At 39.6% G+C, this 26,175-nt stretch overlaps 1 protein-coding gene across 4 annotated transcripts in view; it reads right to left on the minus strand.

Moving 5' to 3' along the window:
• Positions 1-26,175, minus strand: part of kdm6a (lysine (K)-specific demethylase 6A) — a 252,209-nt gene that overhangs the window by 143,368 nt on the left and 82,666 nt on the right. For all 4 annotated transcript variants that reach the window (XM_072260435.1, XM_072260433.1, XM_072260436.1 and 1 more), the window contains one exon: positions 6,663-6,783. In XM_072260435.1, coding sequence (XP_072116536.1) covers positions 6,663-6,783 — 121 coding nt within the window. The remainder of the gene's footprint in view (positions 1-6,662; positions 6,784-26,175) is intronic.

Here is a 26,175-nt window from a genome sequence, read left to right on the forward strand (position 1 = left end):
AAACAGAGGCAATGTGCAGTGAGATTCCTAGCAAGGAGAGGATGATGACTGGGAAAAATTGAGTCAACAGGATGAGTTCCAACATAAAAGGTGGACAAATTCGAAAAAGATGAATATAGGACTGAAAATGTTGTATTTGAATGCGCACAGTATACAGAATAACGTAGATGAACTTGAAGCACAGTTACAGATCAGCATGTATGATGTTGTAGGTATCACTGAATCATGGCTGAAAGAAGATTATAACTGGGAGCTTAATGTCCAAGGATACACATTGTATTGAAAGGACAGGCAAGAAGGCAGAGGGGTGGGGTTGTTCTGGTGGTAAAAAGTGAAATCAAAACATTAGAAAGAAGTGAGAAAGGGTCAGAAGGTGTTAAATAATTATAGATAGAGCTATAGAACTGCAAGGGTACCCTGATGGGAGTTGTATACGGAACCCCAAACGGTAGTAAAGATGTGCTCTACAAATTACAAAGGGAGATAGAAAATGCATGCCCAAAGGGCAATGTTACAATAATCAGAGATTTCAAAATGCAAGTAGATTGGTGTTGGAGTTGGATTCCAAGAGGGGGAATTTCTAGAATGCCTAAAAAATGGCTTTTTACAGCAGCTTGTGGATAGGCTGACTAAGGGATCAGTTATTCTGGATTGGGTGCTGTGCCATGAACTGGAATTGATTGGCGAGCTCAAGGTGAAAGAACCCTTTGGGGCAAGTGATCATAATATGATCGAATTCACCCTGAAACTTGAAAAGGACAAGGTAAAGTCAGATGTATCAGTATTACAATTGAGCAAAGGGAATTACAGAGGCATGAGGGAGGAGGTGGCCAGAATTGATTGGAAAAAAACACTGCCACCGATGATGGCAGAGCAGCAATGGCTGGAATTTCTAGAAGCAATTCCTAAGGCACAGGATATATACATCCAAATGAGGAAGAAATATTCTAAAGGAAATATAGCACAAATGTGGCTAAAAAGAGAAATCAAAGTCAACATAAAAGCAGGGCATATTATAGAGCAAAAAATAGTGGGAAATTAGAGGATTGGGAAGCTTTTAAAAACCAGTAGAAATCAAGTAATAAAGTCATTGAGAATGCAAAGATGGGATACAAAAGCTAGCCAGCCAATAATATTAAAGAGGATACCAAAAGTTTCTTCAGGTACACAAAGTGTAAAAGTGAGGCAAGAGTGGATATCGGACTGCTGGGAAAACAATACTGGAAAGGTAGTAATGGGGGACAATGAGATGATGGACGAACTGAGTAAGTATTTCGCATCAGTCTTCACTGTGGAAGACACTAGTAGTATGGTAGAATTTCCAGGTGTCAGGGGTCATGAGGTGTGAGAAGCTACTATTACTAGTGAGAAAGTATTTGGGAAAACTAAAAGGTCTGAAGGTAGATAAGTCACCCGGACCAGATGGTACCAAAAGAAATGGCTAAAGAGACCATGGAGGCATTAATAACAATTTTTCAAGAATCACAAGATTCCGGAATGGTTCCATGGGAATGGAAAATTGCAAATGTCACTCTACTCTTCAAGAGGAGAGAGAGGCAGAAGAAAGGGAACTATAAGCCAGTTAGTCTGATCTCACAGTGGCTGGGAAGATGGAGGAGTTTATTGTTAAGGATGTGGTTTTGGGCACTTAGAGGCACATGATAACATAGGCCTATAGTCAGCATAGTTTTCTCATGGAAAAATTTTGCCTGACAAAACGGTTGCAATTCATTGACGAAATAACAAGCTGGACAGACAAAGGAGAATCAGTTGATGTTGTGTACTTGGATTTTCAGAAGGTCTTTGACAAGGTACCACACGAGGCTGCTTAACAAGCCATAAGCTCATGGTATTACATGGATAAAGCAGTGGCTGGTTGCTGGGGGCAAAGAATGGGAATCAAGAGAGACTTTGCTGGTTGGCTGCCAGTGACTAGTAGTGTTCTACCGGGGTCTGTATTGGGACACATTCTTTTTATACAGGTATCCCCTGCTTTACGAACGTTCGCTTTACACCACTTCGTTTTTACGAAAGACCTACATTAGTACCTGTTTTAGCTTTTACGAAAAAAAGCACCCGCTTTAAAGGTTGTGTTTACCCCGAGAAAGACTACCATGACCGTGAAGCCTTGCACAGGCAGGTGTGTGCGCGTGTGTACATACCTATTTTTTTCTACAAATCGGTTTTGGCTAAATCTTCCCGATTCTGTTAAGTGAAACTACACTGTACATACATTATTTCTACCTTATATAGGCTGTGTATTTATCATATCATTCCTGCTTTTACTATATGTTAGTGTTATTTTAGGTTTTATGTGCTAATTGGTATGATTTGATAGGTTATTTTTTGGGTCTGGGAACGCTCAAAAATTTTTCCCACATAAATTAATAGTAATTGCTTCTTCACTTTACGTGATTTTGGCTTATGGACGGTTTCACAGGAATGCTCTACCTTCGGATAGCAGGGGAAACCTGTATGTCAATGATTTGGATGATGGAATTGATGGTTTTGTTGTAAAGTTTACAGACAACATGAAGGTCAGTGCAGGTAGCTTTAAGGAAGTAGAGAGGCTACAGAAGGACTTAGATTAGAAGAATGGACAAAGAAATGCCAGATGGAATACAGAGTCTGGAAGTGTATGTTCATGCACTTTGGTAGAAGGAATGAAAGGGTTGACTATTTTCCAAATGGAGAGAAAGTACGAAAAACTGAGGCAAAAAGGACTTGGGAGTCTTTGCCAGGATTCCCTATAGGTTAATTGCAGGTTGAGTCTGTGATGAGGAAGGCAAATGTGATGTTAGCATTTATTTCCAGAGGATTAGAATATGAAAGCAAGGATGTAATGTTGAGACTTTTATAAAGCATTGGTGAGGTCTCACTTGAAAGTATCGTGAGCAGTTTAAAAAGGATGTGCTTGAGGGGGTTCAATGGGGGTTCACAAAAATGATTCCAGGATTGATTGGCTTGTCATATGAAGAGGGTTTGATGGCTCTGGGTCTGTATTTACTGGAATTCAGAAGAAAGAGGGGGTGATCTCATTGAAACCTATCGAATGGCGAAATGCCTTGATAAAATGGATGTGGAGGATGTTTCCTGTGTGGGAGAGTCTAAGACCAAAGGACACAGTCTTACAACAGATGAGGAGAAATTTACTTAGCCAGAAAGCAGTGAATCTGTGGAATTCATTTCCACAGGCAGCTGCAGAGGTTTTGTGTATTTTTAAGGCATTCTTGATTGCTCAGGGCATGAAGGAATATGGGTGGTGGGGGGCAGGAGATTGGAGTCAAGAGAAAAAATGGATCAGCCATAATGAAATGCCAGAGCAGACTCGATGGGCCAAATGGCCTAATTCTGCTCCTATACCTTATGGTCTTATATACAGGCAATCATCATTATGTGCCATGTCACATGACATGGGCGATCATAGTCTCCACCATGATTGTTGGTGAATTTTTCTATTGAAATAGTGTGCCATTGCCTTCTTCTGGGCAGTGTCTTTACAAGATGGGTGACCCCAGCCATTACCAATGCTCTTCAGAGACAGTCTGCCTGGCACCAGTGGTCGCATAACCACGACTTGTGATATGCACCAGCTGCTTATACGACCATCCACCACCTGCTCCGTGGCGTACCTTGACCCTGATCAGGAGGCTAAGCAGGTACTACACCCTGCCCAAGACTAGCAGAAGGAAAGAGCACCTTACACCTTCTTTGGTAGAGACACATCTCCATCTCACCACACTACTGCAGGCACAGTAGGATTCTGGTATCAGCAAACAGAAAATTATATTGCTCATATTTACAAATCAGATAATCAATTTAGATAAAGGTGAACAAATTTCAGAAATACATACTATAAATAAGAAAAAAAAAATAGTTTCAAAGAGTATGACAATCAAATTTTAAGTTATACAGCATAGCAGCAGGCCCTTGGTCACACAAAGTCCACATCCACTTCCCTGCATTCTCATTAACGGCCTTCAGGCTCTCCCACTCACCTGCACACTGGGGACAATTAACCTATCAAACTACATCTTTGGCAATGGGCGTGTAGAGAAACTGAAGGACCTGGGGAGAAATCCACACAATCACAAAGGCAAGTGAAGCTGAACCTGTGAGACAGGCCCACTAGCTGCATTACTTTAAAATGTGACACAAATAAAGCATTTGGGTATCCTTTAAGTAGTACAGGTATGCCATGCTTTTCAAAAGTTCGCTTTATGCCACTTCACTTTTACGAAAGACCTACATTAGTACCTGTTTTCACTAACCGAAAGAAATCTGAAGAGGATTTTCGCTTTTACGAAAAAAGGTGAAAAGCAAAAATAGCATTCAGCGTTTGTTTTGTAGCGAGCCGTTATAGAGGCAGCGCGCACCCCGAGCAGTGAGAGTGGCGCCACCAAGCTCCTTCCCTGGGAACTACACTCAGCATCAAGCCGCCATAGCCTTGAACTGTGTCTGTGAGCATCTGTGCTTTAACTCAATTTATTTCGTGCATCCGTTAGCAAGGTGTGTCTTAAGGTATCAGAAAAGCCCAAGAGAGCTCGTAAGGGAGAGAAAGAATCTTGAAAGCTGCCGATGTTACTATTGGTTACTATTCATCTGACCAAGAACTGACAGATGAAGAGCTGATGCAATTGCAAGAGGAAAGAATACCAATCGAAACCGAATGCAATAGCGAACGGCCCGAAAGTGAAGTCGTCCAGGATCTGAACGTGAAGCACTTGCGTGAGATTTTCACTACGATTGACAGTGCTGCAATGGTTGCAGAAAAGTATGACTTTAATTTTGAAAGGGCACAAAGGTTTAGGGCAGGTTTGCAGGATGTTTTGAGTGCCTAACACACCATCGTCACCACCAGTACCACCTCTCAACCTTCCAGTGAGCTTGCTGTCTTCCCAATTCTGGTAAGTGAAACTACACTGTACATACATTATTTTTACTTTATATAGGCTATGTATTTATCATATCATTCCTGCTTTTACTATATCTTAGTGTTATTTGGTATGATTTGGTAGGTTATTTTTTGGGTCTGGGAACACTCAAAAATTTTTCCCATATAATTTAATAGTAATTGCTTCTTCGCTTTATGCCATTTCGGCTTACAAAAGGTTTCACAACTACGGTCTACTTTCGGATAGCAGGGAAACCTGTACTCGTTAATATGAAACTATTACATGCACTGAGAAATATAGTGAAGAGACCACCACAGGCAAAGAAGCATGAGACACAGGGGCAATTCATTTCTACCTCCATACAATGCAAATTCACTATCCCCATCATATGCCTACCCCCATCATATGCATGTCCCCATCAGGTCACTAAAAGCCAATGTAATCATGAAAAACTAATACCAACCCTCTGACAACATAGAAAGTGCCTTAGCTTTCAGATTTTGGAATATTTTGATCAATGTAGTAAGATACTTTGAGGATGAAACCCCGTTTACATTACATTTTCAACTTATACATATACCCCAAATGGTAACTTTACGCAATATTTTAATAATGTTCTGCACTGAACAATAATGTGTACATTGAACCATCAGAAAGGGAAAGCTATCACCACCTCGGCCGCCCAGGTGAACAGTCAGTCTGTTTGGCATTGCCATCATTCCAGACTCTGAAGTTATGTGATAACAGTAAGCAGTCTTTGTCTTACATTTGTTCATCACACATGTGTACTCATGCAGTCGCTCAGCATGTTAGATTTTCGTCAGCAACGATCTTGGCAAACTTAATGAATATCTCTACTGCTTTGTGATCAACAGAAATTTTATCACCACAAATCTTTAAAATTTTAATGCCATGACTTTCTTAAATTTCTGCAACCAGCCTGTTCAATATTTACAATTACCTTAATTTTCAGTTTTTCGTGATAGATCTTTGTTTGATAGATCAACATAACGTTAAGTGGCATATGTGTCACTCCAAATGCTGACAAGTTTGCTCTTTCAATATAGGATCAAGATATTTATGTTTATATTTTTCATTTACTTCTGTTCATTACATATGTGACGTCACTTCTCAGAACTGTCTGGGGTACGCAGACACCTGCGCATCTCCTGGGAACGTTCCCAGCGCCTTGCGGAATTTTCCATTTGTGGTGTCATATCAGTGCTCGCGTGCATGTGTGTATATATCCACGAATAGCGAACGAAGAAAGTACGTTGGACCCTTTACTAAGAAACCAGCAAAGACAATCTTGTAATGATAAAAAAAACAATGGAAACTAAAACTAGTGATAAAACAAAATAAGTAGTCTAAGCATATTCAAACATACTTAAACTTTAATGTTAAACATTCAAAATATCCCATTCCCCAATCTACTCCCTGCTCTAACCAGACGAAAAACTGATCTAAGACGAAGCGTGAATATGTAAGTATGCCCTTTCCTTCTACCACACCCCAACCCATGTGACAAATTACTCATAATAAACACACAACACAAGACACAATACAAAGTAGATACACGTCTCCTACAGTGAGCTCAACCTGTATTAAACACTCTTAGTGCTTGATGAATGGAGAAACAAAAATGGCTGTTTCTGCTAAACTAAGTATTTGATATAACAAATTTAATGGAGTCTATTGCATAAAGGAACATAGATTGTGAAAAAAATGTTGTTAATGCTCTGCAGCTGCATCATTCTTAAAGCCTACCTTAAGACTCGAATCATAGTCCGTGTTCACTTTGAACATCAACCCCAGACGCAAGTGAATCTCGTTGGCTCGAGAGAAGCTAGGATCAATATAAAGCACCTCCTGAAATGCTTTAATTGCCCTGAAAACAGAGAGAAAATTAATTCAGTTTTCTTGTCCCATATTAATTCAAAGATGACACTTAACTGTTTTCCATAAGCTAGGTAACAGATCAGTTCTTTTTTTGCTGGCATATTTAGCAAATCTATAGAACAGAAACTCAAAACAGGATCAATGGACAGAAAAATTCTGCAAATGCACATACAAATAAATAGCAATAAATAACAAACATGAACTAACAAGATAAAAGTGTTTAAATGAGTGTAGTTATCCCCTTTTGTTCAAAAGCTCGCTGATTGAGGGGTAGTAACCGGTGGTGGTGAGTCCTGAGGCACTTGTATCTTCTTTCTGATGGCAGCAGCAAGAAAAGCAAGTGGAGAAAGCAACATCTCTAAAGGCTAATGTTTCAGGATGAGACCACACATTAAGATCAGATCAACAGGATTTCAAACATAATTACAACAGTTAAAAGCTGATGGAAACATTTATATTTCTCCAAACCTACAAGAATTAATACAGAAATAAACATTTAAAAATTGAAAGTGAGACTTGCACATTGGATGTCGCACATGAAATTTTACAGGTATTATCTGGAAGTACAGTTGCACTATTAGCTTTTCTGAAGTCCACAATCAATTCAGTGATCTTACTTACACTGAGTGCAAGGCTGTTGCTGTGACACCACTCAACTAACTGATATATCTCACTCCTGTTCACCTTCTCATCACTATCTGAGCATACTTTATACTCAGTCTTCTTTATATACTAGCACACCAAGTATATTTTATATCCTGGCTACTACCTGAATTAACAAGATGTTATAATTTATTGCAAAGCCAATTGAATGAAAAAGTATGACAATTACATTCATTTATATTGCAAAGAAAGTTTACTGGACCAATACCTGGAAATGGGCACATTGCCTTGAAGATAGATTAAGCAGACTAATCGTGTATGTGCTGGAGTTCAGAAGAAAGAGGTGCTGACTGAAACATAGAAACATAGAAAATAGGTGGAGTAGGCCATTCAGCCTTTCGAGCCTGCACCGCCATTCATTATGATCATGGCTGATCATCCAACTCAGAACCCCGCCCCAGCCTTCCCTCCATACCCCCTGACCCCCGTAGCCACAAGGGCCATATCTAACTCCCTCTTAAATATAGCCAATGAACTGGCCTCAGCTGTTTCCTGTGGCAGAGAATTCCACAGATTCACCACTCTCTGTGTGAAGAAGTTTTTCCTAATCTCGGTCCTAAAAGGCTTCCCCTCTATCCTCAAACTGTGGCCCCTCGTTCTGGACTTCCCCAACATCAGGAACAATCTTCCTGCATCTAGCCTGTCCAATCCCTTTAGGATCTTATACGTTTCAATCAGATCCCCCCCAAATCTTCTAAATTCCAACGAGTACAAGCCCAGTTCATCCAGTCTTTCTTCATATGAAAGTCATGCCATCCCAGGAATCAATCTGGTGAACCTTCTTTGTACTCTTACAACTTCTTAGGCATCTTTACAGAATGGATGTAAAGAGCGTGCCACCTCATGGTAAAATCTAGCATCAGTTTAAGACAGTGAGGCAGTGATTCCCAACAGGGGTGGTTATGTGTCCTAAGGGGTTGTTAGGGGAAAACACAAGTCATTGGGGGGGGGGGGGAGGCGCGAAGAGGGAAGATAAGCAGGACCCGAACTTGAGGCACAAGACATGATCAACCTTGGTAGAGCAGGCATTTCCAAAAAAAACATGGATGAGGCACTGGAACACAAGAAAAACCATAGGTCTGCAGGTGGTGAGCACTCATCATCACAACATGTCTGAAATTCAGAAATCTCATCCAACCTTACCAACCAGACGGACATTATTGGGAGGATGCATAAATTAGCAACCAAGGTGCCCAGCAGTTCCCCTTGACTCACAGTACAGCACAAGTCCATGCAATTTAACAGCTGGTAAGTCAAGTATACCCTCTCAACTTTTTCTACAGATCTACGAAAAACAGGTTGCGCAGTGATACAGCAGTGGCTGGAACTAAGCAGTGAAATAGAACTAATCAGTGAACTTGCTGACCCTGAGGGTTCCATTTGAGGTGTTCAAAGCAACCTCCGTTATATATATGCGGTCAAGAACCATCTTTGGGGATTATGAGACCATACGTGATTGGACAATTGCGTTAACGGGAATAGTATAAAGCTAGCTTGCCAAACACCAGCTCTATTCAGACTAACATTCAGATTCCAATCTGAATCCCTGTCAACTTAATTTTCGCTGTTGTGATCTCCTTCCCATTGCTTTACGTGCCACTACCATCATTGCATCTGTGTCAACTCACTGCTATTGTCAACATCTGATAGGCATTCCCAGTTTGTGTTAATTTTTAACTTTAATTAATGATGGATAAATATATACAACACAATCTGAGTCCGAAGGCAGTGAAGCCTTGAATTCTAATCCTGCTAAGAAACAGAAACTACAGAACTTGTGTCAATACAATGTTACATACGGTTTTTATTCCATTCCCGTCAGATCAGCAACACCCCATGTGTCCTATTTGTAATAATGCACTGTCTAATGAAGCCATGAAACCATCAAAATTGCAGGAACATTTTCATAAAGGACATCCTGAAAAGGCTACTTATGGTTTTACTCAATCTCATAGTTTCTCATGTGGAAAATCGCATAATTGGTGAAAGATTATTAATGCCTGATCTATCAGAAGTGCTCACAACCATTCTCAAAATGAATGTCAATATCTTAAAATCAATTCATCTTGAGTAATAATTCTGTAGCTCATTGTATTGACGAAATGAGTGAAGACATTGAGTATCAACTCCATGCAGAGCTACAGACAACAGAATTTGGGGACAACTGCAGGACAACAAGGCATTGCTAATGACATGTGTATGGTTTATCAAAAATGGAAAAGTTTATGAAGAGATTTTCTTTCATAAAAAGTTGAAAACAAATCAATCTACAACAAACTCAAAATGTACATTGAGAATAAAAGTATTCTGATTAGGAACATGATCTTTTATGCAATAGATCGCCATGCTGGTTTAGTGGCATTTATGAAAAAAAGATTCCAAGTCTGTTTGCAATCCATTGTCTAATTCATTGTCAACATCTCACGGCCAAAAACCTCAGCCAGTGACTTTTTTCAAGCATGACTCCTGTAATATCTGCTATCAACACATTTAAAGCTCATCCATTAAGCAGCAGAATATTTCGCCAATTATGCCAAGATAACAATGAAGAGTTTGAATGCTTGCTTCTTCACACTGAAGTGTGATGGCTGTCAAACTGCTTAAAACGTCTTTGAAATTCTACACAGAGACCTAGCTGATCTGTATGACAAAATAAATATTCTAAACGTGAAACTGCAGAGTTCAATTAAATCTAGGCAAAAAGTGAGTGTCCAATTTTATCAGAAAATTGTAAATATTTAAGCAAATCATTGGGAGAAGAATATTCTCAGTTTCCCTGCATGGAAAGTATGGCACTCTCTTTCACAGACTGATTTGCAAGAGCACTGCTTACATCTGCAGTCACTGAAGAAGGATTTTCATAATCAATTCAAGGATTTGAACAATCTAGAAGTTCCAAACTGGGTAGTTAGCCCATTCCTTTGCAAGATAGAAGAACTGGAAGAGAGCTTGCAAGAAGAAATTAATGAAATTAGGAATGAAGAAACAAAAATGTTTTTCAAAATTGTTGGCTTTTGGTGTAATAGACAATAGGTGCAGGAGTAACACACATCAAAGTTGCTGGTGAACGCAGCAGGCCAGGCAGCATCTCTAGGGAGAGGTACAGTCGACGTTTTGGGCCGAGACCCTTCGTCAAGACGAACTGAAGGAAGAGCTAGTAAGAGATTTCCATGTGCAGGAGTAGGCCATTCAGCCCTTCGTGCCAGCACCGCCATTCACTGTGATCATGGCTGATCATCCACAATCAGTATCCACTTCCTGCCTTATCCCCATAACCTTTGATTCCGCTATCTTTAAGAGCTCTATCCATCCCTTTCTTGAAAGCATCCAGAGACTTGGCCTCCACAGCCTTCTGGGGCAGAGCATTCCATATATCCACCACTCTCTGGGTGAAAAAGTTTTTCCTTAACTCCGTTCTAAATGGCCTACCCCTTATTCCTAAACTGTGGCCTCTGGTTCTGGACTCACCCATCAGCGGAAACATGCTTCCTGCCTCCAGCGTGTCCAATCCCTTAATAATCTTATATGTTTCAATAAGATCTCCTCTCAGCCTTCTGAATTCCAGAGTATACAAGCCCAGTCGTTCCAATCCTTCGACATATGACAGTCCCAGCATCCCGGGAATTAACCTTGTGAACCTACACTGCACTCTCTCAATAGCAAGAATGTCCTTCCTCAAATTTGGAGACCAAAACTGCACACAATATTCCAGGTGTGGTCTCACCAGGGCCCTGTACAACTGCAGAAGGACCACTTTGCTCTTATACTCAACTCCCCTTGTTATGAAGGCCAGCATGTCATTAGTTTTCTTCACTGCCTGCTGTACTTGCATGCTTGCTTTCAGTGACTGATGTACAAGAACACCTAGACAGCTACACTGCCATACAAAGTTTTCCGGTCTTCAGAAAAGAGCCAAACTGCTCTTCATTGCATTTCCATCTCCTACCTTGTTGAAAGAGGCTTCAGTGCAGTGAACCACATGCTCACAAAAAAAGCAGAAACCGCTTGGACACTGTTACATGTGGGGACTTAAGGCTTTTGCTGTCTCAATTTGAACCAGATATTTCAACTCTTGCTGAAAACCAAACTCAAGGATCACACTGAGGTCAAAGCTGTTGCACAGCACTCAGGTACTGCGTAAGCTAGGTTTAAAGACAAATAGAAATTTAAAGAATCATTTTTCTCAAGTTAGCAAATGGTAGACATGTTTTTACACTACAGGAGTGCCATAAAGTCTTCTGTGCCTAAGAGAGGGGCTTTGACAAGTATGAAGCTGCTGGGGAGGGGGCGAGGTGTTGGGCTAAAAAAAGGTCGGAAAACTGGTTTAAGGGAAAGGATCACCCTTTTTGAGATAGAAATGGGCATCTTTTCCTCACAATTACAGAAGTAGCTGGATATCTCTCCCTTAAAGCACAATGGAAACAAAATTGTTGAATATTTTTAACGCAGAAGTTGACAAATTTTTGATAGGGCTGAAAAGCCACAGATAAGTGGTAATGCAGTTACAATCAGATCAATCATAATTTTGCTGAAAGCAAAGCAATACTCAAAGGGATTACTCAAGTATTATGATTGTATGAAGTTAAGTGAGTATCATATATAAAGTTATCTAGATACGAGTAAACTTGATACCTGATATAAAGAGAAAAAGTTTAAATTATGGGGTATCTTTTAGAGATACAAAAGAAACAAGCCTCGGGAAACTGAGTAGAGATAGGATATAACTTCTGTTCTGGTCTCTAGAAGTGCCGTTTGTTTTGTATGAACATCACTTCCTGCACAGTTTAACTTGAATTTCATTTTGAAACACACATGATGGAAAAACATCCATCTCCATCCCCTTTACTTGCCCTTGAAACAGCAATACCTATGAGCTTTAGGTTTTGTTAATATCAGAAAACATTTAGTAATCCATTTTGAAGGAAGTATTATGTCTATCAGTTTTAAGATATTGTTGTGCCATGAGTTTATTCTTATTTATACAGCATGGTTATGGAATGTTATGTCTGTGTATTACCTTGGTAAACATCAATTGCAAGAATAATTAATGGTATTAGTATATTCAGGCACACAGCAATTCTGTATTGAGTTTAGTACATGTTTTACTTGACTTTCCACAGCTTCACAAGTAAGATATCATTAAAAACCCTAAAGGAATCTTCCATCTCAGGTGATTTTTAAGATGTTTAACTCACTGCATAGCTTAATATATCCCCAGCGCAAGGGCAGTAGAACTTCCATAACAATGTGCCCATTACACATTTCCTTCACTCTTCCTTCAGTTAGTCCTGACGAAGGGTCTCGGCCTGAAACGTCGACTGCACCTCTTCCTACAGATGCTGCCTGGCCTGCTGCGTTCACCAGCAACTTTGATGTGTGTTGCTCGTTACACGTGTTTTGGAATTCTGGTTGTATTTGTTTGATAACAAAGAGTAAGCTGGCTTTGGTTGAGACAACTGTATTTTGTTCTACTTCATCCTCGGTTTTATCAGCTGCCAAGTGCTGCTTTGCTCCCATTGTAACTTAAAATTATCATTCATCATCAGTGATTGTCTCACATCTCTAATCAGTCACTACTTTAAGGTTAAACTGCTTAGAGTAATGCCAAAGTATTTACTCCACTATGACAGATAACTTCACAATCTTAGTTCCCGTTCACGTTGTGCCTTTTGGATATTTCTAAAGTGGACCCATGCAAATTAGATTGCAGAAAGACGAGAATACACAATAAGAAAACAAAATTGATACAAGTAACTTAAATGATGACTTTCAATTTTCTGAGAGTAACAACTTAAGAATTCAGATTTTTTTTACCCCTCTCCTCTCAGCTGGAATCTATCACTTACAATAAAACTATTTTTATGGTCCCTTCAACAATTGGAGTGATGGCATTTGTGGAATTATCAATAGTTCTTTGATCACCATGCACAATTAAATCAGCAATATACATTAGTTGTGACCCTCAAGTTTAATTCAAATTTTCTTTCCAATATAATCTCTTATCAATCTCATATGTACTTCAAATCAGAATTTTGCATACATTTCTATTATCAAATTATATAACTTTGTCTGCACATACAGAAGCATTGCAATTTTGCAAATTAACTGGACGAATAAATCACTTCCACTTCTCTCATCATTGCCTTGTCTTCTTCCTATCCTCCAATATTCTGTTCCTTTATACTGTGTAATTCTAGATTTCATCACCTTTCCTGCTTCTTGTCAAAGGCTTGGATTACCCTTCAATTTGCCCTTTTTTGTCACTTTGGTCTCTGAAAAAACAAACAGACTTTAGATACTGTGTCTTGTTGAAGTATTCAGCCCCAACCCTTTGTTCAAATAAATAAACCCAGGTATTTTGATCAATTTAACTGAGAATTTTTATTTGTGAATCACATGCTCCTTTTTTCACAGTAATGCCCAAAACACAGAACATTGTAGAGCATGAAAAATTAATAATTCAAAAACTGAAATGTCAGCAGTTCAGAAGTATTCATCTCCTTTGATCAGTGCTTAGTTGCGCCATCTCTCACAGCTATTACAGCCAATTATCTTTTTGGACAAGTCTCTATTAGCTTTGCACAACATGATGGAGCAAGATTTGCCTATGCCTTCTCGCTAAATTGCTCAATCTGTGCCAGATTAGTTGGGGAGTGCCGATGGACAACAATCTTGAGGTTTTGGGATATTCAACAGGATCGAGGTCAGGACTCTGACTAGGCCACTTAAGGACATCAATTTTCTTCATATAACACCATTCCATGGTTGCTTTGGCAGTGTGCCATGGGTCATTGTCCAGCTGAAAAGTGAACTTCCTCTCCAGTTTAAGTTTCCTGGCAGAGGCTAGCTGGCTTTTATCCAGGATCTCTCTGCATTTGGCAGTATAGTATTTAAGATTTCTAGTCCCTGCTTCTGAAAAGTATCCTCACAGCATGATGCCACCTCCACCATACTTTACAGTAGGGATGTTGCTACCTGGCTGATACAGATTTAAGCCACACATACCACTTAGTGTTGAGGCCAAAAAGTTCCACTTCAGATTATTCTGACCACAAGATCTTTCTCATCCTTACAGTATCTTCTAAACGATCCACTTCAAGGCCTTTATGGGCAAGGATATGCTTTTTATTAGCCTATGCTTTTTCCTTGCCACTCTTCCATAAATACCCTTTCTGTGCCAGACTTTAGAGATTGTGGCGCCATGAACTTCATCTCCAAGCCACTGACTTCTGCAGCTCACTCGGTGACTGTTGGCATCACAGTAGCTGCTCTTAAAAGTTTCTTCTTCTCCAGTGACTAGGTTTAGAGAGGCAGCCTGACCTAGGCAGTGAGGCTATGGCTTCATGTTTCTCCACAATGGACTGCACTGAACTCTGAGGCATGTTCAGTGCCTTTGAGGTGGTCTTGTACCCTTGGCAGATATGTGCTTCTCTACATTCATTTCCCTGGTTTGTCTTGAATGCTCTTTTGTCTTTATCTATCATACCATTGGACCTTACAGGGGGTGGTAGGGGCAGTATTACTCATGAATTCATTGAAAACTGGTGATCCTCCAATTTTTTAAATCAAAAAATTGGTAACGTAATGTACAGTACTGCACCTGATGAATGTTAGCACAGTAATTACAAAGAGAATGAATAATGCCTCACAATTTTGGTTTTTAACTTTAGTAAACAGTTGACAGGTTTTGGAAATTTTTGTTTGACTTGACATGATACACAATATTTTGTAGATTAGCTCAAAAAGCCTATTTGAATATATTTTACATTTAGAAAATGAGAGAGTAAAATGTGAAAATAGTTATGAAGACCTAATACTATTCCAAGGTAATGTATTATCATGATTTCAAGGCTCCAGGCTGAATGGACTACTTCTGTTTTGACTGTCATTTTAATCCTTCAAGTGTCATACCTTGTTCTTAATTCAATTCCTTTTACCCTTTTTCAGTGGCATTATCCCATTCAATATACTATTCTTACAGTATAAGTGATGTAGGATTAACACTTTAGTACAAAGAACGAAAGATACCATTTCCGCACAAAACATTAATTTCAAAAATGCCTTTGAGGAAAAAGTCGTAACAGAAGAACATAAATCAAATTTCATATTTTATGGTTGGTACAACTTTGCTGAGGATACCCTCAGCTGGGTGCATGGTTTTAGAATTTCCCACTGACCTACATTATCTTTACCTTAAATACAACAGTACTTACAGATTAAAATCCTAAAATACAATAAATATACATGTAAATCCATCCTTGCCAGTCAGGAATTAGTGCAACTTAGTGACACCGTGTGGTAAAAGCATGCAGGACAGAAAAATGCAAGTGAATTTCCATTGAGAATAAAAAAAACTTTCACACTGAAATGAAAGCAATGCTCCTGCCCTCTAAATTACCAAAGTAAATATATGTCGCCATATACAACCCTAGCATTCATTCTATTGTGGGCTTACTCAATAAATCCATTAAATAAAAACAATGACAGAGTCAATGAAAGGCCACACCAAGTTGAGAGTTCAACCAGTCTGCAAAAGACAACTTGTGCAAAATACAAAAAATAATAATAAATAAATAAGCAATAAATATCGGGAGCATGAGATGAAGAGTCCTTGAAAGTGAGCCAATTGGTTATGGAAACATTTCAATGATGGGGCAAGTGAAGTTATCCCTCTGGTTCACGAACCTGATGGTTCACAGGTAATAACTGTTCCTGAACCTGGCGGCGTGAGTCCTGAGGCTCCTCTACTTTCTTCCTAATGGCAGCAGCACAGACACGTTATGTCCTGGATGGTGGAGATCCCTGATGATAGATGCTGTTTTCCTACAAAAGCATTTCGCGTAGATGTGCTCAATTGTGGAGAGGGCTTAAGCAGTCATGGACTGGAACATATCAACTACAATTTGTAGGATTGTCTATTCAAGGATATTGGTGTTCCCATACCAGACTGTGATGTAGCTAGTCAATATATTCCACTACACATCTATAGAAATTGATCAAGGTTTTGGATGTCACGCTGAATCTTGGCAAACCGCTAAGGAAGTAGAGGCGCTGCCATGCATTCTTTGTAACTGCAGTTACGTGCAGGGCCCAGGCCAGGTCCTCTGCAATAATAACAAGAAATTTAAAGTTGCTGACTGTCTCCACTTCTGATCCTCTGATGAGGATTGACTCATGGACCTCTGGTTTCCTTCTCCTAAAGTCAATAATCAGCCTCTCTGTTTTAATGACATTGACTAAGAAGTTGCTGTTACAGCACCACTCAGTCAGATTTTCAATCTCCCTCCTGTATGCTGATACATCACCACCTTTGATTCAGCCTACTGGTGTCATCAGCAAATCTGAATATGGCATTGAAGCTGTGCTTAACCACCAAGTCATAAGTGTAAAGTGAGTAGAGCGGGGGGGGGGGGGGGCTGAGCATACAGTCTTGTGATGCATCCGTGTTGACGGAGATCATGGAGGAGATGTTGCTGCCAATCTGAACTGATTGGGGTCTGCAAGTGAGGAAATCAAGTATCCAATTACAGAAGGAAGTATTGAGGCCAAGATCCAGGAATCTTGAGGGGATGACGGTATTGAATGCTGAACTGTAGTTGATAAACAGCATCCTGGTGTATGCACCTTTGTGTTGTCCAGCTGCTCCAGGGCTGAATGCCCCATCAGCATCTGCAGTGGACCCGCAAATTGGAGCGAATCCAAGTCACTTTTCAGGCAGGAGTTGATGTTTCATCACCAACCTCTCAAAACACTTCTTCACTGTGGATGCAAGTGCCACTGGCCAATGAGGCAGATTACCACATTCTTCTGGTATACTGATATACCTGAAGCCTGCTTGAAGCAGGTGGGTACCTCACATATTTAACTACTTGTTTCAACAGTCTCAGTGAAAACTCCAGCCAGTTGATCAGCACAGGTCTTCAGTATTTGCTCAGGTACCACATCTGGGCCGGTAGTTTTTTGCAGGTTCACCCTCCTGTGGGAGTTTGTGATGGTTCCTCAATGTGTTGACCATCAAAGCAAGCATAGGAGACAATGAACTCTTCTGGAAGTGAAGGGTGGAGAGGAGGAAAATGAGCTGGTCGTGATAGGTGAATCCAGCTAAGAGGAGGAAGGTAGGTGGTGGGGGGGGGGGGCGCGGCTGTATAGTTGATTGGTGATAAATGGAAAAGGCAAAGGGCTGAACAAGGTGGAATCTCTTGAGTTCAGTAGACCATGGAATGAAAAGAACGAGGTGGGGAATCAGAAGGAAAAAAGTGAGGGTGGAGAGGGGAAAGAGAAGGGTAATGGGGCCAAAGAAAACAAAGTGGGGAAAGAGGAGTGTTTATAGAAAGTTAGAAAGATTCATGCTGACACCATTAGAATTGGAATTGTTGATACCATCAAGTTGGCAACAATCAATATAGAATATGAATTGTTCCTCCAATCTGCATGTAGCCTCAACTTGGCAGTAGAGGAGGCAGTGGATAGATATGTCAATGTGAGAATGGGAAATGGAATTAAAATGGCTGGCCACCAGGAGGTCCTAACTGGTTACAATGTACAGAGTGAAGGTTCTCTACGAAGTATCCCCCAATTTGCTTCAAGTCTTACTGATATAGACAGGTCATATCAAGAGCAACAGATGAAATAAATAACACCAACGGATTCATAATAGAAATGCTGCTTCGCCTGCTAGAACTGTTTAGGGCCCTGAATATTGGTGAGCAAGCAAGTGCAGGGATAAATGAAACACTTAGTATGAGTGCAGGGAAAAGTGCCTGGAGCCCAAAACTGTAAGGAGAAACCGGCAAACAAGAGAGTCATGGTGACAGCAAATTTCTGTGGGGGGGGGGGGGTAGAAAATTGTCGGATACAGGCCAATGGGGTAATAAGTGAACACAAGGGAAACCCTACTCCTGATTATCGGGGGGGGGGGTGTGAAGGTAGAATGGAGTGAGTACAGCTGTGCAGGAAAAAGATGCGGGTGAGGGGTGCATTGACAGCAGTGGAGGAGAACCCCTGCTTTTTGAAAAATTATTACATCTTGGTTACCCTAGAATGGAAATGCTCCTCATGAGAAAGGTGTTGTGGAGAAAGTGGAACTGGGAGAACAGAATAGAACTCTTGCAAGTGAAAGTACGGGAAGAGGTATAATCATTGAATTTGAGGAGATCTCACCCCTCCACCTCCACTGCCCCCCCTCCCCGGATCAGTGTAGGAGCCATGTATCTATTTTCTGTCTGTATTGTATTTTACACCACATTTATTATAACCATCTGTCACATGGGTTGGAGTGTGGTAGGAACAAATGAGCGTAGTAACATCTTCATGCTTTGCTTTAGTTAGTTCTTTAGCCTAGTAGAGAGGGGGTAAACCACAGGGAATATTTATTTTAATGACCGCTAACTTTGTTACTTTGCTAATTGGAATGCTATAGCCTAATTAGTTATGCTAATTAAACTATTATACTGCTTGATATCACTAAATCTCGGGTAATGATGAGTACAGAGAGGAAATTAAGAACCTGGTGGCATGGTGCGAAGACAATAACCTATCCCTCAATGTCAGGAAGACGAAGGAATTGGTTGTTGACTTCAGAAGGAGTAGTGGACCACACGACCCAATTTACATCAGTGGTGCGCAAGTGGAACAGGTCAAAAGCTTCAAGTTTCTCGGGGTCAATATCACAAATGACCTGACTTGGTCCAAACAAGCAGAGTCCACTGCCAAGAAGGCCCACCAGCGCCTTCACTTCCTGAGGAAGCTAAGGAAATTTGGCCTGTCCCCTAAAACCCTCACTAATTTTTATAGTTGCACCGTAGAAATCAATCTTCTAGGGTGCATCACAACCTGCTATGGAAGCTGTCCTGTGCAAGAGAGAAGAAGCTGTAGAAGATCGTGAACACAGCCCAGCACATGACACAAACCAATCTTCCATCCTTGGACTCACTTTACACCGCACACTGTCGGAGCAGTGCTGCCAGGATAATCAAGGATACGACCCACCCAGCCAACACATTTTTCGTCCCTCTTCCCTCTGGGAGAAGGCTCAGGAGCTTGAAGACTCGTATGGCCAGATGTGGGAACGGCTTCTTTCCAACTGTGATAAGACTGCTGAACGGATCCTGACCCGGACCTGGGCCGTACCTTCCAAGTATCCAGACCTGCCTCTCAGTTTTTTTGCACTACCTTACTTTCCCTTTTCTATTTATGATTTATTATTTAAATTTTTAATATTTACTATCAATTTGTACTCCAGAGGGCACTAAGAGCAGAATCAAATATCGCTGTGATGATTGTATGCTCTAGTACCAATTGTTTGGTGACAATAAAGTATAAAGTGTAATATTGCAATTGGACCACTAATTAGACAGATATATTGCTAATTTAGTTTTGTTAGTTTTTTTTTAATTGCTACAAGCCCATTAGGCTTTGCTCATTTCATAGTAAAGGATTGAATATACCTTTTTTGACTCAGAAATTCATTACTTGGAGTGCATCGTAAAGTGTTGATTACTCTGGCTTAGTCTCCCAGCAGTTTTGGTTGGTTTTCAAGTAACCGCTACAGTCGGCTAGGCTAGAAAGTAATATCAAACGGGATCCAGGCTCAGCTGGCCAACTGGATATAAAATTGGCTTGATGGAAGGAAGGGTGGAAGAGGAAGGTTGCAATTCAGTTTAAGGCCTGTAACCAGTGTCATTGGTGCTGGGTCCACTGTTGCTTATCATCTGAATTAATAATTAGGATCACAACATCGTAAGGAATTTGGGTGGTACCGTGGACAATGAAGGCCATCTGACATTTGAAGAGATCTAGACAAACTGGATAAGTGTCACAAGGAAAAGAAGATACACTTTGACAAGAGTGAGACATTAAATCACAGCAGGACTTACACAATAAATGGTACATCCCAAGAATTTTGTAGAACAAAGAGGGTACCCTAGAGGTAAAGGTACATAGTTCCCTGAAAGTGACAACTCAGATGGTATGTTTGGCAATGCTTGCCTTCATTGGGAAGGGCAGCGAGTATAAAAATTGGGACAACATGTTGCAATTGTATGAGTCAGGCAATTGTGTGCAGTTCTGATCACCCAGTTCGAGGAAGGATGGCACTAAGCTGGAAAGGATGCAGCAAAGATTCAAGAGAATGTCACTGGGACAGGAGAGCCCAAGTTATAAGAAGAAACTGGACGGACTGGGACCTTCTTCCCTGGGACGCAGGTGGTTGAGGGGTGAGGGATGAGAGATACAATAAAGTTATTAGGGATGTCGATAAGGTGGATGGTCAAGTTTTCTTCTGCCAAGAGAGGGGAGCCTAAAACTAGAGGACATAGATTTAAAGTTTTATGGAGAAAGATTAAAAGGAACTCGAGGACGGACTTTTCTCCCCACACACATGGTCCAAATATGGAATGATCAATTGAGATAGGTATAATTACAACGTTGAAAGCAGTAGACGTACACAAGAGGTTTACTCAACATGGACAAGTTGGGCCAAAAACCTCCTTCTGTGCTGTATAATTCCATGAATCTATTACCAAAGCAACTTGCGTCAATACCATTAATGTAGTCAGCGAGCCGCATGCATCAGCTTAGATGAAAGAAAGGTAGCTGTTGAGGGAAGGTATTCCAGAACCTAGAGAATGGGCAAACGTGCAATGATTACATTCGAAGATGGTCAAGAGGCCAGAATTAGAGCAGCACAGCTTTTCCCATAGGGTTAAAAATATCCTGGAGATTAACAAAACAGGGAGCAACAGTCATTGAGATTGCACTACTTTACTTAAAAAGGCATTGCCTAACTTGGAGCTAACCTATCACAGCAATAATGGGTACAGTAAACATAACAATAATTATTAAATAGCTAGCAGATTCTGGACAAGCCTGAGAAATAAAACAAGGCACTTTTTCAGGGCTGCGGGGAGTGCATAGTGGAGAAAGTATGAAATGTACAGGCACAGGATGAGTGCAGGTATGAATATACAGTACTGGTGGTCAAAGATCTAGTTTGTGCTAGTATACATCACTAGATCTTTAAATGGCTATGTTAACGTTCACCAAGAAATGGAAATTATTTTTACATTGTTTACTTGAAGTTTAAAGTCACTTAGACAACAAAAGCAATAGCATGTCTTCTGGTGTCTTCAGTTCTATCTACTAATCAATCAGATCAACATTTCTTAATCAACTCTCATTTTCCTTAATTTCTCCTTATAAGCCAAAATAAATCATTAATGACTGAGCACACAGTGGCCCAAAAATTTTTCCTACATTCACAATTGTTTGATGAAAAACCTTCTCATCTCAATCATAAGACTTCATTCCAAAACTATGACTCTCCACAATTTTGTAAACTTGTAGGACACAATCCTATATTCAATTTCACAAAGTGGGGCTTAACTGCAACATTGTATCCATTCTTAGCCAAATTAAACAATAAACCCTGAACTCCATGTATTTTCTTGCTAAAACTCCATATAATTGCAGATTAACATCCATTCCCTGCAACATTTGCTATACAGGCCAACTTGCAACCTGCCTTCTTCACTTGCTGTATCTTTTCCTCTTGCATAATTAATTTCCTGTCTACAATTTGTGACAGAACCACAAACTGACACTTGCTAGGTCCTTATCCTAAATTTCTGGGTACACTGTGATTGAGCTCGACAGTAGTCTGCAGTCATAAGTGGAGCAACGTAAAAAAAAAAGGCTGGGGGAACTCAGGAGGTCAGGCAGCATCTACCGAAATGAATAAACAGTTCACGTTTTGGGCTAAATCTCTTCATCTGGACTGGAAAGGGGAAGACGCCAGAACAAAAAAGTGGGTGGAGGGGAAGGAGGATAAGCTAGAAGGTGATATGATAGAATTTACCCTGAAATTTGAGAAGAAGCTAAATTCCAATATTCCCGTATTAGAGTGGAGTAAACGGAGTTACAGAGGCACAAGAAAGGAGTTGGCCAGAAATGAATGGAAAAAAACACTGTTAGGGATGGTGGCAGAGCAGCAATGGCCAGAATTTCAGGGGGTACATACATCCCAATGAGGAAGAAGTATTCCTAAGGAAAGATGACAAAACCGTGTCAACAAGAGAACCCAAAGCCAACATAAAAGCTTAAGAGAGGGCATATAATAGAGCAAAAATTTGTGGGAAGAGGATTGGGAAGCTTTTAAAAACCAACGGAAGGCAACTAAAAAAGTCATTAATATTATTGGCATATTCCATCTGTACCTTCTTAAAGGAGATACCGAAAGTGTAAAACAGGCAAGAGTGGATATTGGACTGGGGGAAAACGATGCTGGAGAGATAGTAATGGGAAACAAGGAAATGGTGTACGAACTGAATAAGCATTTTGCATCCGTCTTTACTAGCAGTATGGTGGAAATTCAAGGTATCGGGGATCATGAAGAATGTGAAGTTACTTTAACTGGAGAGAAGATTCTTGGGAAACTGAAAGGTCTGAAGGTAGATAAGTCACCTGGGCCAGATGGTGTACATCTCAGGGTTCTGAAAGTGGTGGCTGAAGAGATCGTGGAGGCATTAGCAATGATCTTTCAAGAATCACTAGATTCTGGAATGCTTCTGGAAGTCTGATCTCAGTGGTTAGGAAGTTGCTGGAATCTATTGTTAAGGATGTGGTTTTGGGGTACTTAGAGGAACATTAAAGAATATGCCACAGTCAGCATGGTTTTCTCAAGGGAAAATCTTGCCAGACAAAACTATTGGAATTCTCTGAAGAAATAACAACCCAGGATAAACAAAATGAGGATCAGTTGATGTTGTACACTTGGATTTTCAGAAGGCCTTTGACAAGGTGCCACGCATGAGGCTGCTAACAAGCTACAAGCCCAGTGGCTCATTGGCAGAAGGCAAAGAGTGGGAACAAATGGAGCCTTTTCTGGTTGGCTGCCAGTGACTTCTGGTATTCTACAGGGGTCTGTGTTGGGACAGATTCCTTTTACATTATATGTCACTGACTTAGATGATGGAATTGATGGCTTTGTTACAAAGTTTGCCAACAAATGAAGATCGGTGGAGGGGCAGGTAGTTTTGAGGAAGTAGAGAGGCTACAGACGGACCTTGACAGATTAGGCGAATGGGCAAAGAAATGGCAGATGAAGTACTCCGAAATGGAACATGTAATAGCTTTCTTGAACAGCATGTCACTGACTACAAGGGAACGTGCTGTCTTAGATCTGGTCCTGTGCAATGAAACAGGTAAAATTAGTGATCTTGTACTTAGGGATCCTCTTGGAAAAAGTGATCACAGTATGACTGAATTTCTCATACAAATGGAGGGTGCAATAGTTCAATTTGAAACCAGTGGGATGAAGAAGGATTTGACTAGTGTAGACTGGGAACACAAACTATATGGTGGGACAGTGGAACACTTTCAAAGAAATTTTTCCACTCTGCCCAACAAAAGTATATTCCAATTAAAAGCAAGGATAGTAAGGATAGGGAGAGACAGCCTTTGATAACTCTTTTCAATATTTTTATTGATTTTGATTTCTATATATAGAATACAGAGTTCGAGAGAATACATATTATAAAACAAAAAACAAAATATAATACCAGATACAGTATATTGAACCACATTAACGAACTCCTTAGTCTATATTCATATGGATTAGATTAGTTTGCATATTACAATATAAGCAGTTTTATTAAGAAGAATAAAAGATCTACACCCACTACCAAAGCCGAAGCTGTTTTGGGGAAAAAAGAAAATTATCAGATAATAAAATATACTATTAACCAACTTCTGTACTTTAACAAGAGGTCAAAGGTTATGAAAATAATTTAAAAACGGCCCCCACAAATTTTGAAAATCTTGGTTAGATTCAGAAATTGAACAACAAATCTTTTCTAAATTTAGGCGTGCCATAACACCCCGTAACCACTGAGCATGGTTAGGTGGAACAGCATCCTTCCATTTAAATAAAAGCGCCCTTCTAGCCATGAGAGAGAGAAAAGCCAGAATGTGCAGATCCGATGTCTTCAAAATGATATCTTTACTTCCAACAATACCAAATAGGGCAATCAAAGGATTAGACTTAAAATCTACTTTAAAAGAGTATAGAAAAAGTTTGAAATATTTTCCAAGACTTGGACAAGTCCAAAACATATGAATAAGTGAAGCTTCTCCATTGTTACACCTATCACAATAGGGAGATATATCTCTATAAAAAGGAGATAATTTATCCTTGGTCATATAAGCCCTATAAACCACTTTAAATTGTAGGAGGGAATGATGAGCACATAGCGATGAAGTACTAACCAATTTAAAACTCTCATTCCAAGTTTCTTCTGAAATTGAGGTCTGTAAATCTTATTCCCAAAGATTTTTAATCTTATCTAAAGAATCATTTCTCATTCCCAAAAAAATATCATAACTATTGGATATTGAACCACTATAGAATGGTTTCATATTAAAGATTTCATCTAATATGTTCTTATCAGGTCTATTAGGAAATGCATATAATTGAGATTGCAGAAAATCTCTACTTTGTAAGTACCAAAAAAAATGGATTTTTGGTAAACTATATCTGGTTGACAATTGTTCAAATGAAGGAAGACTTCCTCCCACAAACAGATCCCAGAAACATGTAATGCCCAATCCTTCCCAATGCTTAAAGACTATATCAGTCATAGAAAGCTTAAATTATTTTTTTTATATATAAAATGGGACTAGAAAGGGAGAATCTAAATAAACCAAAGTGTTTTCTAAATTGTATCCAAACCCTTAAAGTATGTTTGACTATCACATTTTCAGTTATCTTACTTAAGGATGAAGGAAGTGAAGATCCCAATAGGGAGATAATAGAAAATTTATTAACCAAGTTAGCTTCTAAAGAAACCCACCCAGGACAGTCCTCGTGGTTAATATAATATAACTAAAATGTGAGATTCCTTATATTAGCTGCCCAGTAATAAAACCTAAAAATTGGTAAAGCTAAACCTCCATTCTTTTTAACTTTCTGGAGATGGATTTTATTTTATCCTCCTACATATGGAAAAACAAGCGTCCTCGACTGAATATAGACCAGACAGTCAAAAAAGGATTTAGGAATAAAAACGGGTAATGCCTGAAAGAGGTATATAAATTTAGGTAAAACATTCATTTTAGTAGAGTTAATTCGGCCAATCAATGATAACGAAAGGGGCGACCAATTTGATAATGGTATTTTTATATAATTTAATAAAGTAAGAAAATTTTCTTTAAATAACCATTTATAATTCTTAGTAATTATTACACCCAAATAAGTGAATTGGTTTCTTACAATTTTAAAAGGGTGGTTAATATCAGTTAATGGCAAATTATTCAAAGGAAAAAGTTCACTCTTCTGTAGGTTCAGCTTATATCCAGAAAATTGACTAAAGCAAGATAGTAAACAAAGCACAGAAGGTAATGAAGTTTCAACATTAGAAATGTAAAGCAATAAATCATCTGCATAAAGTAAAACTTTATGGATAGTACCCTTCCGTAAAATACCAGTGATATCATTAGATTCTCAAAAAGCAATAACTAAAGGTTCTAAAGCCAGGTCAAAGAGCAAAGGACTCAAAGGGCAACCTTGTCTGATTCCACGTTGGAGTTTAAATGGCTTAGAATTCTGAGAATTAGTAAGAACCCGAGCAAAAGGGGATAAATACAGTAGTTTAATCCATTGAATAAAGTTGGACCCAAAATTAAAATTTTCTAAAATTTTAAATAAATAATGCCATTCAACCCG

This window comes from Mobula birostris, chromosome 6 (assembly GCF_030028105.1).
Source record: "Mobula birostris isolate sMobBir1 chromosome 6, sMobBir1.hap1, whole genome shotgun sequence".
NCBI classification, from domain to species: domain Eukaryota; kingdom Metazoa; phylum Chordata; class Chondrichthyes; order Myliobatiformes; family Myliobatidae; genus Mobula; species Mobula birostris.